General features: G+C 39.4%; 1 protein-coding gene across 2 annotated transcripts in view; it reads left to right on the top strand.

Moving 5' to 3' along the window:
- Positions 1-19,164, top strand: part of tinagl1 (tubulointerstitial nephritis antigen-like 1) — a 126,142-nt gene that overhangs the window by 95,696 nt on the left and 11,282 nt on the right. For both annotated transcript variants that reach the window (XM_061897109.1, XM_061897110.1), the window contains 4 exons: positions 4,169-4,355; positions 6,329-6,374; positions 10,053-10,176; positions 18,154-18,199. In XM_061897109.1, coding sequence (XP_061753093.1) covers positions 4,169-4,355; positions 6,329-6,374; positions 10,053-10,176; positions 18,154-18,199 — 403 coding nt within the window. The remainder of the gene's footprint in view (positions 1-4,168; positions 4,356-6,328; positions 6,375-10,052; positions 10,177-18,153; positions 18,200-19,164) is intronic.

Genomic DNA, 19,164 nt, shown 5'->3' with positions numbered 1-19,164 from the left:
GCCGGGTTGGTTCTTCCAGGGATGCGTCGAAGCAATGAACACAACAAGGTATGTTGTAAATGGATTTATTAAATAATAAAAAGGCTAGGAACAAAAACACTGGTGTAAAGAGAAAGCAAACAAAAGACGCTAGCGTGAAAGCTAGGATAAAACACTAGAAAACTAAAACTTGGCACGAGAGATATGAGAAAACAAGTCATCAGTATGAAAACTGGAATAAACAAGTGGCATAGCATGAGAGCTAGCGAGAAAATACATACAATAGAAGGATGAAAGTCGTCACGGTTGCACGTAGGCAAATTAGGATCCGAGAATGAATAACGAAAAGGTGCGAGTTTAAATAAGGGAGGTGATTAGAAGAAAACAGGTGTGCGTAGATAACAAGGGGCAGGTGAACTAATGAGCTACCATGGTGACCGACTAAACAGGAAATAAAGAAGCCAAACAGGGTGATAGAAAAATAGAACAATAAACCAGAATATGGGAAGATCGGAGTACGGATCTTAACAATTTACATAATGAAACTCTCCATGAGCCCACGCCCTGAGTGTTGCGGGCGGAGCCTTGCCGAGCGACTCCATCGCTGCTGTAGACAAAACAAACAAACCGGGGACCAAGAAGACGCCAAGACAGAAGGACAAAAACTGGATTTCCCGGGCAATTATCCTTGCAAAATGGGAAGTGAATACAGCTAAGCAAGGGAGATGTCTTTTAGGACAGTGGTTCTCAACCTTTTTTCAGTGATTTACCCCCCGTGAAATTTTTTTTTTAATTCAAGTACCCCCTAAACAGAGCAAAGCATTTTTGGTCGAAAAAGGGAGATAAAGAAGTAAAATACAGCACTATGTCAACAATTTTTGATTTATTAAATTGTATAACAGTGCAAAATATTGCTCATTTGTAGTGGTCTTTCTTGAACTATTTGGAAAAAAAGATCTAAAATTAAAAATTGTTGGAAAATAAACAAGTGATTCAATTATAAATAAAGATTTCTACACATAGAAGTAATCATCAACTTAAAGTGCCCTCTTTGGGGATTGTAATAGAGATCCATCTGGATTCATCAACTTCATTCTAAACCAGGGGTAGGGAACCTATGGCTCTAGAGCCAGATGTGGCTCTTTTGATGACTGCATCTGGCTCTCGGATAAATCTGAGCTGACATTGCTTAACAGGATAAGTAATGAATAATTCCACTTGTAATCATAGTGTTAAAAATAACATTCAAAATATAAAACATTCTCATGCATTTTTATGTTCAAGAAGTTGCGTTAATCAATCAATCAATCAATGTTTATTTATATAGCCCTAAATCACAAATGGCTCAAAGGAATGGTAAGAGTGATTTATTTATTATTGGTTAGTGTTGGGCTAGCCCTCCTGGGGGTTCTTCAGACCACCAAGCACCGACATGAGAGCCTGTTTTAGGGTTAAAATATTGTTTTTTTTTCAATTAGTCTCTCAGTTGCTTTCCAGCAATTGTCTTTTTCTCTTTCGTCCTCATTCGCCCTCTGGCTCCAGCCCCAACCCTGTCTCTCCTCCTGGCTGCTGCTTATAACAGAGCGACAGGTGATTAGATAACAAGGCCCAGGTGGGCCATCTACGCACCTGTTGCTGATTTCGAGGCCGGTCCCGGCACCATCCTGCTTTGTTGCAGGCCCGCGGGCCACGCCAACCTCCACAGTTTGCTTCAGAATAACAATGTTATTACAAAGAATAAGAGACCTATTGTACTCTAGAAATGTTGGTCCTACTTAAAATGCACACGTTTAGTTGTGTTCAGTGTTAAAAAAAATATTATATGGCTCTTAGGGAAATACATTTTTAAAAATTTGGCTTCTTGGCTCTCTCAGCCAAAAAGGTTCCCGACCCCTGTTCTAAACATTTCTTCACAAAAAAAGAAATCTTTAACATCAATATTTATGGAACATGTCCACAAAAAATCTAGCTGTCAACACTGAATATTTGCATTGTTGCATTTCTTTTCACAGTTTATGAACTTACATTCATATTTTGTTGAAGTATTATTCAATAAATATATTTATAAAGGATTTTTGAATCGCTGCTATTTTTAGAATATTTAAAAAAAAAATTCACGTACCCTTGGCATACCTTCAAGTACCCCCGGGGTATGCGTACCCCCATTTGAGACCCACTGTTTTAGGAGACCATCACTGCAGGAGGGATAATACATGCCCTGTCTGAAATGTCAAAAAATTCGAGGAGAATTATGAACAATCAGATTATTTTTGTATTCTTAAATTAATTAAATAAAGAGAAAATTGGGCTTCGGCAAAAATAACTTTTCACATGCAGGACAAACGGACTGGTGCATGAGCAGTGCTTATTATTATCTCCTTGACTAATTATTTATTCTTAAAAATAGTAAATAGTGGTATCATATGTGTGTATAATGATGTAGTTGTGTTGTTGTTGTAAAAAATATGCTGATACCATTGAAAAATAGGCAGATACCAATAAAAAATAGGCAGGTACCAATAAAGAATAGGCAGATACCAATATACAGTACGTCAAAACATCGGCACCATTTGTCGCCCTGGCTGATATATAAACAGAGGTGGGTAGAGTAGCCAGAAATTGTACTCAAGTAAGAGTACTGTTACTTTAGAGATTTATTACTCAAGTAAAAGTAAGGAGTAGTCACCCAAATATTTACTTGAGTAAAAGTAAAAAGTATGTTGTGAAAAAACTACTCAAGTACTGAGTAACTGATGAGTAACCTGATTAAAAATAGCAATGAGCAAATTCAGAGCCAGGAATATCTCTTAAGCAACTAAAACAATAATATATATTAAATAATAGTACATTAAAATCAAATTTAAAAAATGGCACATAGAGCCACAATAACTTAACAGCACCATAGCCTCAGTAGGCATTCATTGATTTGATTGATTGATTGAGTAATTGAAACTTGTATTAGTAGATTGCACAGTACAGTACATATTCCGTACAATTGACCACTAAATGGTAACACCCCAATAAGTTTTTCATTGTTTATCAATTACTTAATAAATGACCAAGTCGAGGCGATCTACCTCATTAATACATATATATACACACACATATCATTTATACACACACATATCATATATTCACACACATATCATATATATATATATATATATATATATATATATATATATATAAATATATATGTATATATACATACATACATTTATATATACAGTATATAATGTATATTTATTTATTTTGCCGTTTTTGTTAACATATTAAAGGTGTTTTAATGAATATACATACATTTTTAACACATAGATTCCTATCTTTCATGAAGACAAGAATATAAATTGGTGTATTACCTGATTCTGATGACTTGCATTGATTGGAATCAGACAGTATTGATGATAACGTCCATTTTTTCAAATGGAAGGGAAAAAAAATTCCTCTTTTCTGTCCAATACCACATGAAAGTCGTTGGTTTTTGGCATCTTATTTGTCCAGCTTCCATATTCGTTTTTATACACTTTACAAGAAATAAATTGGCGGCAAGCTCCGTAGCTTGCTAGCTTGTTTGCGCTGGCTTTCGGAGACTCTTATTTTGTTAACGCAGGCGCGATGGAGCAGCACTTTTATTGTGAAGACAGGAAGTGCGATCAGTCTTTAGACCTTTGACGGGAAGTACGGTTGAAATAAAAAGTGTCTTTTTTCCTTTACACTTTTGATTGATTGATTGAAACTTTTATTAGTAGATTGCACAGTACAGTACATATTCCGTACAATTGACCACTAAATGGTAACACCCCAATAAGTTTTTTAACTTGTTTAAGTCGGGTCATGTGACCGCCTGGCTCTGTTTGATTGGTCCAACGTCACTAGTGACTGCATGTGATTGGTGAAACGCAGGCATGCGCAGATCCTACTTTGAATCTCTGTCATAAACCAAAACAAACATTAATAGAGCGATAAAAAAAAAAGTAGCGAGTTAAAAGTAGCGTTTCTTCTCTATAAATATACTCAAGTAAAAGTAAAAGTATGTTGCATAAAAACTACTCATAGAAGTACAATTTATCCTAAAAGTTACTCAAGTAAATGTAACGGAGTAAATGTAGCGCGTTACTACCCATCTCTGTATATATATATATATTGTTGTCGTGGAACTTGCTGACAACTTGTTACTTCTCGGCTGCAGGGTGGTGACGGAGACCTGCTATCCATACCGGCCCCCGCAGCACACGCCGGCAGAGGTGGGCCGCTGCATGATGCAGAGTCGCTCGGTGGGCCGGGGCAAGAGGCAGGCCACGCAACGCTGCCCCAACGTGCACATCTACCACAACGACATCTACCAGTCCACGCCGCCTTATAGGCTCTCGTCCAACGTAAGTACTACATATCGACTTGTCATCCCATTCTCGTGTTCAAATCCTCCCCTTTTAGGATGGTCACTTCAATATTGAAAAATTATAAAATCAATACAAATTAAGAAAAAATATATATACACATAAATATGTATGTGTGTATATACACTATATTGCCAAACTTATAAGGCCACCCATCCAAATGATGAGAAACAGGTGTCCTAATCACTTGGCCCGGCCACAGGTGTATCAAATCAAACATTTGGGTATGGAGACTGTTTCTACAAACATTTGTGAAAGAATGGGCCGCTCTCAGGAGATCAGTGATTTCCAGCGTGGAACTGTCATCAATCAATCAATCAATCAATGTTTATTTATATAGCCCTAAATCACAAATGTCTCAAAGGACTGTACAAACCATTATGACTACGACATCCTCGGAAGAACCCACAAAAGGGCAAGGAAAACTCACACCCAGTGGGCAGGGAGAATTCACATCCAGTGGGACGCCAGTGACAATGCTGACTATGAGAAACCTTGGAGAGGACCTCAGAAGTGGGCAACCCCCCCCCCCCCCCCCCCCCCCCCCCCCTAGGGGACCGAAAGCAATGGATGTCGAGCGGGTCTAACATGATACTGTGAAAGTTCAATCCATAGTGGCTCCAACACAGCCGCGAGAGTTCAGTTCAAAGCGGATCCAAGACAGCAGCGAGAGTCCCGTCCACAGGAAACCATTCCAAGCGGAGGCGGATCAGCAGCGTAGAGATGTCCCCAACCGATACACAGGCGTGCGGTCCATCCTGGGTCCCGACGAGCGGTCCATCCTGGGTTTCGACTCTGGACAGCCAGTACTTCATCCATGGTCATCGGACCGGACCCCCTCCACAAGGGAGAGGGGGACAGAGGAGAAAAAGAAAAGAAGCGGCAGATCAACTGGTTTAAAAAGGAGGTATATTTAAAGGCTAGAGTATACAAATGAGTTTTAAAGTGAGGCTTAAATGCTTCTACTGAGGTGGCATCTCGAACTGTTACCGGAAGCGCATTCCAGAGTACTGGAGCCCGAACAGAAAACGCTCTCTAGCCCGCAGACTTTTTTTTGGCTTTAGGAATCACTAATAAGCTGGAGTCCTTTGAACGCAGATTTCTTGCCGGGACATATGGTACAATACAATCGGCAAGATAGGATGGAGCTAGACCGTGTGGTATTTTATACATAAGTAGTAAAACCTTAAAGTCACATCTTAAGTGCACAGGAAGCCAGTGCAGGTGAGCCAGTACAGGCGTAATGTGATCAAACTTTCTTGTTCTTGTCAAAAGTCTAGCAGCCACATTTTGTACCAACTGTAATCAGACATGGGGAGACCCGAAAATAATACGTTACAGTAATCGAGACGAGACGTAACAAATGAGTTTTAAGATGAGACTTAAATGCTTCTACTGAGGTAGCATTTCAAACTGTTACCGGGAGGGCATTCCAGAGTACTGGAGCCCTAATAGAAAACGCTCTCTAGCCCGCAGACTTTTTTTTAGGCTCTGGGAATCACTAATAGTTGAATAGAAGAGCAAAAAGGTGACATGGAATGACAAAATGTTGCAGTGTTAGTCTTATTGACTCAACATTTTTCGTCTTCGTTATTGTTAACTACCTATTTCCCCCTGACTAAAATAGGACGATAACGAATCACAGTGCAAGCGCAGTAAAAATCGTGTAAAAGTACCAGCTCTTCATCAAAAGGCTATCTTGTATTTCCTCTGGTTAGATGTGCAGTGTGTATATGATGATGGTTCCCATGTGAGAACGGGGAGCCACCACGTCAAAACATCCATTCATGCAGAAAAGTCTCAGGGCCGCTTCCTTTTTAGGCAAAAAAGCCCGGACTTGCATCCGTCTGCTCCTAAAGCACATCCTTGTCATGTCAAGTCAATAAGCCAGGCAGCAATAATCAATCCGCTTCTGTTTTTCTTGCCTCCTCGATGTACGTGTCGTCTCTCAGGAGGAGGAGATTATGAAGGAGATTATGGACAACGGCCCCGTGCAAGGTAAGATCATTTGTTGTTATGAACCACCTTCATTATTTACTTTAATGATGTCATGGTTCACCCTTTTCAAATCTCTCGTCAACTCTGAACCCCGTCAACTTCCTTAGCCTCACAGTCTGGTGCCCACCTGTGTGTGGGTGTGTGTGTGTGTGGGTGTGTGTGTGTGTGTGTGTGTGTGTGTGTGTGTGTGTGTGTGTGTGTGTGTGTGTGTGTGTGTGTGTGTGTGAGTGATACGGCAGCCTCATTGCTTTATTGTTGAGAACTCCAGGAAGACATCTTGGCATCATGACAAGTTTCCTTTTTAGCCTTTGAATTTCTAACACAAAGAAATGTGAGGTGTGTGTGTTTGTTTAATGACCCATTGTGTGTTTTATGTTGGGATATGTGGCGGGGTGGTGTCCTAATAGTTCCCCAAAGAGGGAATTTCTTTTGTCGGGCATGTGTGTTGGAATATGAGGGTCACGCTCGTGTACAAACACACACACAAAATTGATGTGACTCATTGCGAAACTGGAATTTGTGCCTGGTGGAATTAGGAAATCACCTGTTTTTAACGCGAAAACCCCATGTTAAATTATGTGATTTTGTGTGTGTGTGTGTGTGTGTGCGTGCGTGTGTGTGTGTGTGTGTGTGTATGTGTGTGTGTGTATGTGTGTGTGTGTGTGTGTGTGTGTGTGTGTGTGTGTGTGTGTGTGTGTGTGTGTGTGTGTGTGTGTGTGTGTGTGTGTGTGTGTGTGTGTGTTTCATTATGATGAGGATTCTCCAAAAGAGTACATTTTTTTAGTGAGACATTTGGAAAAGTATTAAAATTGCGGCAATTTTTTAAGCCACATTTTATTGGACCACACACTCACATACACACACATGCACACACACACATGCACACATGCACACATACAGACAAATACACACAGGTGGAACTCTGAGGTATTTGTTGTCCTAGAAGTTATAGATTGACAACATAAGGAAACAAACTAGTTCAGCAATGCTAATGAATGCACCATTACAGTCAAAGTGTATCAACATGTGTTACTGTATGTGTTATTAACATGTTATTGGTATATTATTGTGTTATTAGCATGTTATGATATGTTATGTGTTATTAACATGTGTTATTGGTGTTTTATTATGTGTTATTGATATGTTGTGTTAACATGCATTGTTGATATGTTGTGTTACCAATATGTGTTATTAATACGTGTTATTAATATTAGTCACATGTTTCATTATTGTGTTACTAATATTAATTAACATGTGTTACTAGCAAGTGTAAAATATGATTCATGTAATATTAATAACATGTGTTGTGTTAACATGTTATTAACATTGTTAATATGTATTAACAATTCTTAACATTATTAATATTTATTAATGTGTGAACATGTGTTATTAACATTTTTAAGATGTATCAATGTGTTATCAACATGTTAACGTGTTATTAACAGTATTCATATTTTTTAATATGTTAACATGTGTTAACATGTCTTATTAATATTATTAATATGTTTTAGTGTGTTATTAACATGTGTAATTAACATGTGTTAACATGTTTTTATTAACGTGTCTTATCAACATGTGTTCTTAAAACATTCGGCGACATGTTTTATCAACATGGGTTATTAAATTGCGTTAACATACATTAGCATGTGTTATTAACGTGTTATAAGCATGTCTTATAAACGTGTCTTATTAACATGTGTTATTAACATACATTAACATTCATTATTAACATGTTTTATTAACATGGGTTATTAAATTGCGTTAACATACATTAGCATGTGTTATTAACGTGTTATAAGCATGTCTTATAAACGTGTCTTATTAACATGTGTTATTAACATACATTAACATTCATTATTAACATGTTTTATTAACATGGGTTATTAAATTGCATTAACATACATTAGCATGTGTTATTAATGTGTTATAAGCATGTCTTATAAACGTGTCTTATTAACACGTGTTATTAACATACATTAACATTCATTATTAACATGTTTTATTAACATGGGTTATTAAATTGCGTTAACATACATTAGCATGTGTTATTAACGTGTTATAAGCATGTCTTATAAACGTGTCTTATTAACATGTGTTATTAACACACATTAACATTCATTATTAACATGTTTTATCAACATGGGTTATAAAATTGCGTTAACATACATTAGCATGTGTTATTAACGTGTTATAAGCATGTCTTATAAACGTGTCTTATTAACATGTGTTATTAACATACATTAACATTCATTATTAACATGTTTTATTAACATGGGTTATTAAATTGCGTTAACATACATTAGCATGTGTTATTAATGTGTTATAAGCATGTCTTATAAACGTGTCTTATTAACATGTGTTATTAACACACATTAACATTCATTATTAACATGGGTTATTAAATTGCGTTAACAAACATTAGCATGTGTTATTAACGTGTTATAAGCATGTCTTGTAAACGTGTCTTATTAACATGTGTTATTAACATACATTAACATTCATTATTAACATGTTTTATTAACATGGGTTATTAAATTGCGTTAACATACATTAGCATGTGTTATTAACGTGTTATAAGCATGTCTTATAAACGTGTCTTATTAACATGTTATTAACATACATTAACATTCATCATTAACATGTTTTATTAACATGGGTTATTAAATTGCGTTAACATACATTAGCATGTGTTATTAACGTGTTATAAGCATGTCTTATAAACGTGTCTTATTAACATGTGTTATTGACATACATTAACATTCATTATTAACATGTTTTATTAACATGGGTTATTAAATTGCGTTAACATACATTACCATGTGTTATTAACGTGTTATAAGCATGTCTTATAAACGTGTCTTATTAACATGTGTTATTAACATACATTAACATTCATTATTAACATGTTTTATTAACATGGGTTATTAAATTGCGTTAACATACATTAGCATGTGTTATTAACGTGTTATAAGCATGCCTTATAAACGTGTCTTATTAACATGTGTTATTAACATACATTAACATTCATTATTAACATGTTTTATTAACATGGGTTATTAAATTGCGTTAACATACATTAGCATGTGTTATTAACGTGTTATAAGCACGTCTTATTAACATGTGTTATTAACATACATTAACATTCATTATTAACATGTTTTATTAACATGGGTTATTAAATTGCGTTAACATACATTAGCATGTGTTATTAACGTGTTATAAGCATGTCTTATAAACGTCTTATTAACATGCGTTATTAACATACATTAACATTCATTATTAACATGTTTTATTAACATGGGTTATTAAATTGCGTTAACATACATTAGCATGTGTTATTAACGTGTTATAAGCATGTCTTATAAACATGTCTTATTAACATGTGTTATTAACATACATTAACATGTTTTATTAACATGTGTTATTAACATGTCTAATTAACATGTGTTAACTTGTCTTATTAACGTGTCTTATTAACGTGTTATTAACATACGTTAACATTCAATAACATGATTTATTAACCAGGGTTATTAACATGTGTAATTAACATGTGTTAAGATGCCTTTACACATGTTAGCATGTGTTGTAAACATGTCTGATAAACGTGTCTTATTAACATATGTTATTACTGTGTTATTAATGTGTTGTACCTGTCTAAAGTGATTTTCATGGTTGCAGCAATCATGGAGGTCCATGAGGACTTCTTCGTCTACAAGTCTGGCATCTACAGGCACACGGACGTCAGCTTGACCAAGGCACCGCAGTACCGCAAACACGGCACACACTCCGTCAGGATAACAGGGTACACCTGACACTTTTTATTCCTGCTTGCGCACTTTCAGCACTTCATGTCTTGTCCGCAAACAACACAAGAGAAGGTCAACTCACATCTACTTTCAAGTGGCAAGTCCAACCCTCCAGCTTTGCATGTGGGGCTGCAGGGCTCAGATGGTAGAGCACCCGACCAGAAACAGTGCCTGCTGCTGTGTCCTTGGGCAAGGCACTTCAACCCCCCCAAGTTGTGTTGCAGTTACTTACGCAACCGGGTTGTGTTGCAGATATTTACACAACCGTGTTGTTGCAGATATTTACACAACCGTCTTGTGTTGCAGATATTTACACAACCATGTTGTGTTGCAGATATTTACACATCCATATTGTTTTGCGTATATTTTCACATCCGTGTTGTGTTGCAGATATTTACACAACCGTGTTGTGTTGCAGATATTTACACATCCATATTGTTCTGCGTATATTTTCACATCCGTGTTGTGTTGCAGATATTTACACATCCATATTGTTTTGCATATATTTTCACATCCGTGTTGTGTTGCAGATATTTACACAACCGTGTTGTGTTGCAGATATTTACACATCCATATTGTTCTGCGTATATTTTCACATCCGTGTTGTGTTGCAGATATTTACACATCCATATTGTTTTGCATATATTTTCACATCTGTGTTGTGTTGCAGATATTTACACAACCGTGTTGTGTTGCAGATATTTACACAACCGTGTTGGTTGCAGATATTTACACAACCATGTTGGTTGCAGATATTTACACAACCGTGTTGTGTTGCAGATATTTACACAACCGTGTTGGTTGCAGATATTTACACAACCGTGTTGTGTTGCAGATATTTACACAACCATGTTGGTTGCAGATATTTACACAACCGTGTTGTGTTGCAGATATTTACACAACCGTGTTGGTTGCAGATATTTACACAACCGTGTTGTGTTGCAGATATTTACACAACCGTGTTGTGCTGCTGATATTTACAAACCGTGTTGTGTTGCAGATATTTACACAACCGTGTTGAGTTGCAGTTACTTACACAACCGTGTTGTGCTGCAGATATTTACACAACTGTGTTGTGCTGCAGATATTTACACAACCATCTTGTGTTGCATATATTTTCACAACCGTGTTGTGTTGCATATATTTTCACAACCATGTTGTGTTGCATATATCTTCACAACCATGTTGTGTTGCATATATTTTCACAACCGTGTTGTGTTGCAGATATTTACACAACCTTATGTGTTGCAGATATTTACACAACCGTCTTATTTTGCAGATATTTACACAACTGTGTTGCATTGCAGATATTTACACAACCGTGTTGTGTTACAAATATTTACACAAACGTGTTGTGTTGCAGATATTTGCACAACCTTATGTGTTTCAGATATTTACACAACCGTGTTGTTGCAGATATTTACACAACCATATTGTTTTGCACATATTTTCACATCCGTGTTGTGTTGCAGATACTTACACAACCGTGTTGTGTTGTAGATATTTACACATCCATATTGTTTTGCATATATTTTCACATCCGTGTTGTGTTGCAGATATTTACTCAACCGTGTTGTTGCAGATATTTACACAACCGTCTTGTGTTGCAGATATTTACACAACCATGTTGTGTTGCAGATATTTACACATCCATATTGTTTTGCGTATATTTTCACATCCGTGTTGTGTTGCAGATATTTACACAACCATGTTGTGTTGCAGATATTTACACATCCATATTGTTTTGCATACATTTTCACATCTGTGTTGTGTTGCAGATATTTACACAACCGTGTTGAGTTGCAGTTACTTACACAACCGTGTTGTGCTGCAGATATTTACACAACCGTGTTGAGTTGCAGTTACTTACACAACCGTGTTGTGCTGCAGATATTTACACAACCGTGTTGAGTTGCAGTTACTTACACAACCGTGTTGTGCTGCAGATATTTACACAACCGTGTTGAGTTGCAGTTACTTTCACAACCGTGTTGTGCTGCAGATATTTACACAACCATGTTGTGCTGCAGATATTTACACAACTATATTGTGTCGCATATATTTTCACAACCATCTTGTGTTGCATATATTTTCACAACCGTGTTGTGTTGCAGATATTTACACAACCATATTGTGTTATATATATTTTACAACCATGTTGTGTTGCATATATTTTCACAACCGTGTTGTGTTGCAGATATTTACACAACCTTATGTGTTGCAGATATTTACACAACCATGTGTGTTGCAGATATTTACACAACCGTCTTATGTTGCAGATATTTACACAACCGTGTTGCGTTGCAGACATTCACACAACCGTGTTGCGTTGCAGATATTTACACAACCATGCTGTGTTACAAATATTTACACAACCGTGTTGTGTTGCAGATACTTACACAACTACACAACTGTGTTGTTTTACAAATATGTACACAACCGTATTGTGTTGCAGATATTTACACAACTGTGTTGTGTTGCAGATCTCTACACAATACTGTTGTGTAACAGATATTTACACAACTGTGTTGTGTTGCAAGTATTTACAAACCCTGTTTCCATATGAGTTGGGAAATTATGTTGGATGTAAATATTAATAAAATACATCCATCCATCCATTTTCTACCGCTTATTCCCTTTTTGGGGTCGCGGGGGGCGCTGGCGCCTATCTTAGCTACAATGGGGCGGAAGGCGGGGTACACCCTGGACAAGTCGCCACCTCATCGCAGGGCCAACACAGATAGACAGACAACATTCACACTCACATTCACACACTAGGGCCAATTTAGTGTTGCCAATCAACCTATCCCCAGGTGCATGTCTTTGGAAGTGGGAAGAAGCCGGAGTACCCGGAGGGAACCCACGCATTCATGGGGAGAACATGCAAACTCCACACAGAAAGATCCCGAGCCTGGATTTGAACCCAGGACTGTAGGACCTTCGATTTGATAATCCTTTTCAACCCATATTCAGTTGAATGCACTACAAAGACAACATATTTGATGTTCAAACTCATAAACTTTATCTTTTTTTGCAAACAATAATTAACTTAGAATTTCATGGCTGCACCACGTGCCAAAGTAGTTGGGAAAGGGCATGTTCACCACTGTGTTACATCACCTTTTCTTTTAACAACACTCAATAAACGTTTGGGAACTGAGGAAACTAATTGTTGAAGCTTTGAAAGTGGAATTCTTCCCCATTCTTGTTTTATGTAGAGCTTCAGTCCTTCAACAGTCCGGGGTTTCCGCTGTCGTATTTTACGCTTCATAATGCGCCACACATTTTCGATGGGAGACAGGTCTGGACTGCAGCTGGGCCAGGAAAGTACCCGCACTCTTTTTTTACGAAGTCACGCTGTTGTAACACGTGCTGAATGTGGCTTGGCATTGTCTTACTGAAATAAGCAGGGGCGTCCGTGAAAAAGACGGCGCTTAAATGGCAGCATATGTTGTTCCAAAACCTGTATGCACCTTTCACTATTAATGGTGCCTTCACAGATGTGTAAGTTACCCATGCCTTGGGCACTAATGCACCCCCATACCATCACAGATGCTGGATTTTCAACTTTGCGTCGATAACAGTCTGGATGGTTCGCTTCCCCTTTGGTCCGGATGACACGATGTCGAATATTTCCATAAACAATTGGAAATGTGAACTCGTCAGACCACAGAACACTTTTCCACTTTGCATCAGTCCATCTTAGATGATCTCAGGCCCAGAGAAGCCGGCGGCGTTTCTGGATGTTGTTGATAAATGGCTTTCGCTTTGCATAGTAGAGCTCTAATTTGCACTTACAGATGTAGGGACAAACTGTATTTAGTGACAGTGGTTATCTGAAGTGTTCCTGAGCCCATGTGGTGATATCCTTTAGAGATTGATGTCGGTTTTGATACAGTGCGGTCTGAGGGATCGAAGGTCACGGTCATTCAATGTTGGTTTCCGGCCATGCCGCTTACGTGGAGTGATTTCTCCAGATTCTCTGAACCTTTTGATGACATTATGGACCGTAGATGTTGAAATCCCTAAATTTCTTGCAATTGCACTTTGAGAAACGTTTTTCTTAAACTGTTTGACTATTTGCTCACGCAGTTGTGGACAAAGGGGTGTACCTCGCCCCATCCTTTCTTGTGAAAGACTGAGCAGTTTTTTGGGAAGCTGTTTTTATACCCAATCATGGCACCCACCTGTTCCAAATTAGCCTGCACACCTGTGGGATGTTCCAAATAAGTGTTTGATGAGCATTCCTCAACTTTATCAGTATTTATTGCCACCTTTCCCAACTTCTTTGTCACGTGGTGCTGGCATCAAATTCTAAACTTAATGATTATTTGCAAAAAAAAAATTTTTTTTATCAGTTTGAACATCAAATATGTTGTTTTTGTAGCGTATTCAACTGAATATGGCTTGAAAATGATTTGCAAATCATTGTATTCTGTTTATATTTATATCGAACACAATTTCCCAACTCATGGAAACGGGGTTTGTGTATATATATCCATCCATCCATTTTCTACCGCTTATTCCCTTTCGGGGTCGCGGGGGGCACTGGCGCCTATCTCAGCTACAATCGGGCGGAAGGCGGGGTACACCCTGGACAAGTCGCCACCTCATCACAGGTTCAACACAGATAGACAGACAACATTCACACTCACATTCACACATCCATTTTCTACCGCTTATTCCCTTTCGGGGTCGCGGGGGGCGCTGGCGCCTATCTCAGCTACAATCGGGCGGAAGGCGGGGTACACCCTGGACAAGTCGCCACCTCATCACAGGGCCAACACAGATAGACAGACAACATTCACACTCACATTCACACATCCATTTTCTACCGCTTATTGCCTTTCGGGGTCGTGGGGGGCGCTGGCGCCTATCTCAGCTACAATCGGGCGGAAGGCGGGGTACACCCTGGACAAGTCGCCACCTCATCACAGGGCCAACACAGATAGACAGACAACATTCACACTCACATTCACACATCCATTTTCTACCGCTTATTGCCTTTCGGGGTCGCGGGGGGCGCTGGTGCCTATCTCAGCTACAATCGGGCGGAAGGCGGGGTACACCCTGGACAAGTCGCCACCCCATCACAGGGCCAACACAGATAGACAGACAACATTCACACTCACATTCACACATCCATTTTCTACCGCTTATTCCCTTTCGGGGTCGCGGGGGGCGCTGGCGCCTATCTCAGCTACAATCGGGCGGAAGGCGGGGTACACCCTGGACAAGTCGCCACCTCATCACAGGGCCAACACAGATAGACAGACAACATTCACACTCACATTCACACATCCCTTTTCTACCGCTTATTCCCTTTCGGGGTCGCGGGGGGCGCTGGCGCCTATCTCAGCTACAATCGGGCGGAAGGCGCGGTACACCCTGGACAAGTCGCCACCTCATCACAGGGCCAACACAGATAGACAGACAACATTCACACTCACATTCACACATCCATTTTCTACCGCTTATTCCCTTTCGGGGTCGCGGGGGGCGCTGGCGCCTATCTCAGCTACAATCGGGCGGAAGGCGGGGTACACCCTGGACAAGTCGCCACCTCATCACAGGGCCAACACAGATAGACAGACAACATTCACACTCACATTCACACACACATATATATATATATATATATATATATATATATATATTTATGGATGGCATATATATATATATATATATATATTGCCCCCAAGTCAAAAAGTTCAGGCCCAGCTACTTGTGCTTGTACCAAAGATGGAAAGCGGGCACTAAGGGGTCTTTGGGTCGGGGGGGGGCGTTGGGGGTTTAGGGCCAGTGGGCAGTGATCCCCTCGGGGCAATCGGCGTGCTTTCACTGAGCAAATCCCGTCGCACTGGGTCCCTTTAAGCCCGCAGCCTGGGAAAGTTTGCGGAATGATCGCAGAGGTCTGGACAGGACTTTGTCTGGGCTGCTGATCCACGGGCAGAGGGGATCAGCGTCCACCAGGGGGGAAAAGGTCGGCTGCACGGGGTCATGTCCAACATTGTCCCTCAGCCAGCGAGCTGATTGGACGATTGCATTTTGGCAATGTGCACGCGGGGCAGGTGTATACGTGCAACACACACACACACACACACACACACAGAGTGTTGTTTGTGCAGCTGTGAGGAATGTGTGGTCACTGGACTGCAGTGAGCGAGGAAAAAAAAAAAAGTCCTCCATTTGCCAGCGTTCCCCTTTTAAAGGTAAAACATGCGTCTCTCAGGGGACAAAGTTCCTCTGCAAAAACAGGATGGGATGGGAATTGGCTGCACTTGGCAAAGAGCTCTGATGCAATGCATGCTGGGTAAATGATGGATGGTCGCCAACACGTCCTAAAAACACAAACACTTAAAAAAAAAAAAGAAAAAAAAAAAGTACCGTATCTCCTTGAATTGCCGCCGGGGGCGCTAATTAATTTAAAGGGGAACATTATCACAATTTCAAAAGGGTTAAAAACAATAAAAATCAGTTCCCAGTGGCTTGTTCTATTTTTGGAAGTTTTTTTCAAAATGTTACCGGTCCCGGAATATCTATAAATAAAGTTTTAAAGTGCCTTATTTTCGCTAACCTCTTCTCACTCCTGCTCTTACCAAAGGCATGCGGTAAAGGTAAGCATGCGCTGATTAATTTATAACCTCTTCTCACTCCTGCTCTTACCAAAGGCATGCAGTAAAGGTAAGCATGCGCTGATTATTTTAAACCTTCATCTCACTCCGGCTCTTACCAAAGGCATGCGGTAAAGGTAAGCATGCGCTGATTATATTAAACCTTCATCTCACTCCAGCTCTTACCAAAGGCATGCGGTAAAGGTAAGCATGCGCTGATTATATTAAACCTTCATCTCACTCCGGCACTTACCAAAGGCATGCAGTAAAAATTTGAGTGTGATGTAAGGAAACCATCATGAAAAGAACATTTCATTTAAAAAAAAAACGTTATTATGGTCTTACCTTTACTTATAAATGAAGTTCACGGTGGCAGAGGGGTTAGTGTGTCTGCCTCACAATACGAAGGTCCTGCAGTCTTGGGTTCAATCCCGGGCTCGGAATCTTTCTGTGTGGAGTTTGCATGTTCTCCCCGTGAATGCGTGGGTTCCCTGCGGGTACTCCGGCTTCCTCCCACTTCCAAAAACATGCACCTGGGGATAGGTTGATTGGCAACACTAAATTGGCCCTAGTGTGTGAATGTGAGTGTGAATGTTGTCTGTCTATCTGTGTTGGCCCTGCGATGAGGTGGCGACTTGTCCGGGGTGTACCCCGCCTTCCGCCCGATTGTAGCTGAGATAGGCACAAGCGGCCCCCGCGACCCAAAAAGGGAATAAGCGGTAGAAAAATGGATGGATGGGAAGTCCATGCCTGCTCCTTCTGATCAAAAGCATCAATAACTTGTTTATAGAAGTCTTCCTTATCTTTCTTCAGTTTTTAAAGTCTCTCAGTCTCAATGGAGATCTTCCTTTATTACTTCCTGCTTCGATTGAAAGTCCAGTTTAGAAAACTGCTATCAGACCGCTTCTATCAGTTAGTCCGGCTCCTCACGTGCAGGCGACGACAGAATTATCCTTGGCCAACTCCCCGTCCCGTTCTGCTCCGTGGGTGATCTCTTTATCCCACTGCTGCCACCATGAAGTGTTATTGTATAAATAACAAACTGGGTATTTAGGACTGGAACATGTTTTATTTCAGCCCGGTTGCATGCGCTAATTATTTGGCGAAGCGAGTAATTCAAGGCAGGCGCATACTATATACCCGGCAACAATTCAAGGAAATACGGTATGTTTTTCTCCACTTCCTCGTCTATTCCTGTTTTGACGAGGAAAAAGGGTAGTCCCTGCTTTTTTACATGGGAATGATGTAGGAATGTGGCCGAGTGGTGTCCAGCCATAAATACTCCTTCCTGCTGGATGTTGTTGACCCTCATAGGTGGACACATTTATCGCATCGTGTCGTCTTCTCTGCTCTGTGCAGGTGGGGACAGGACACCGCCTTTGATGGAGTGCCCAGGAAGTACTGGGTAAGACACTTTCACATTTGAACATCATGCTAGGTTATCAACATTAGCACAGAGATATGAGTTACATGCTAACAGTTTATTTGAAATCCTGCTCGGTTAGCAACACTAGCATATGTGATTTTAATATTATAACTGGGTTAGAAACACTAGCATAGCTACGTGAGCTACATGCCAACATTACATTTTAATATCATGCTATGTTATCAACATTAGTATGGCTATGCAAGCTACATGCTAACAGTGAATTAAAAAATTGTGTTAGGTTAGCAACACTAACATTAGTGAGCTACATGCTAACATTACATTTTAACATCATGCCAGGTTAGAAACACTAGCGTAACTATGCAAGCGACCTGCTAACATTGCATTTTAATATTATGCAAGGTTAGCAACTATAGCATAGCTATAGAAACTACATGCTAATATTAAAATTTAACATAATGCTAGGTGAGTATCACTAGCATATTTATTTTAGCTACATGTTAGCATTACATTTTAATATGATGCTATGTTATCAACATTAGTATAGCTATGCAAGCTACATGCTAACAGTGAATTTAAAAATCGTGCTAGGTTAGCAACATTAACATTAGTGAGCTACATGCTAACATTACATTTTAATCATGCCAGGTTAGAAACACTAGCGTAACTATGCAAGCGACCTGCTAACATTGCATTTTAATATTATGCAAGGTTAGCAACTATAGCATAGCTATAGAAACTACATGCTAATATTAAAATTTAACATAATGCTAGATGAGCATCACTAGCATATTTATTTTAGCTATGTGTTAGCATTACATTTTAATATCATGCTATGTTATCAACATTAGTATAGCTATGCAAGCTACATGCTAACAGTGAATTTAAAAATCGTGCTAGGTTAGCAACACTAACATTAGTGAGCTACATGCTAACATTACATTTTAACATCATGTCAGGTTAGAAACACTAGCGTAACTATG

This window comes from Nerophis ophidion, linkage group LG04 (genome assembly GCF_033978795.1).
Source record: "Nerophis ophidion isolate RoL-2023_Sa linkage group LG04, RoL_Noph_v1.0, whole genome shotgun sequence".
NCBI lineage: Eukaryota > Metazoa > Chordata > Actinopteri > Syngnathiformes > Syngnathidae > Nerophis > Nerophis ophidion.
This window is presented reverse-complemented; position numbering and strand designations above follow the sequence as displayed.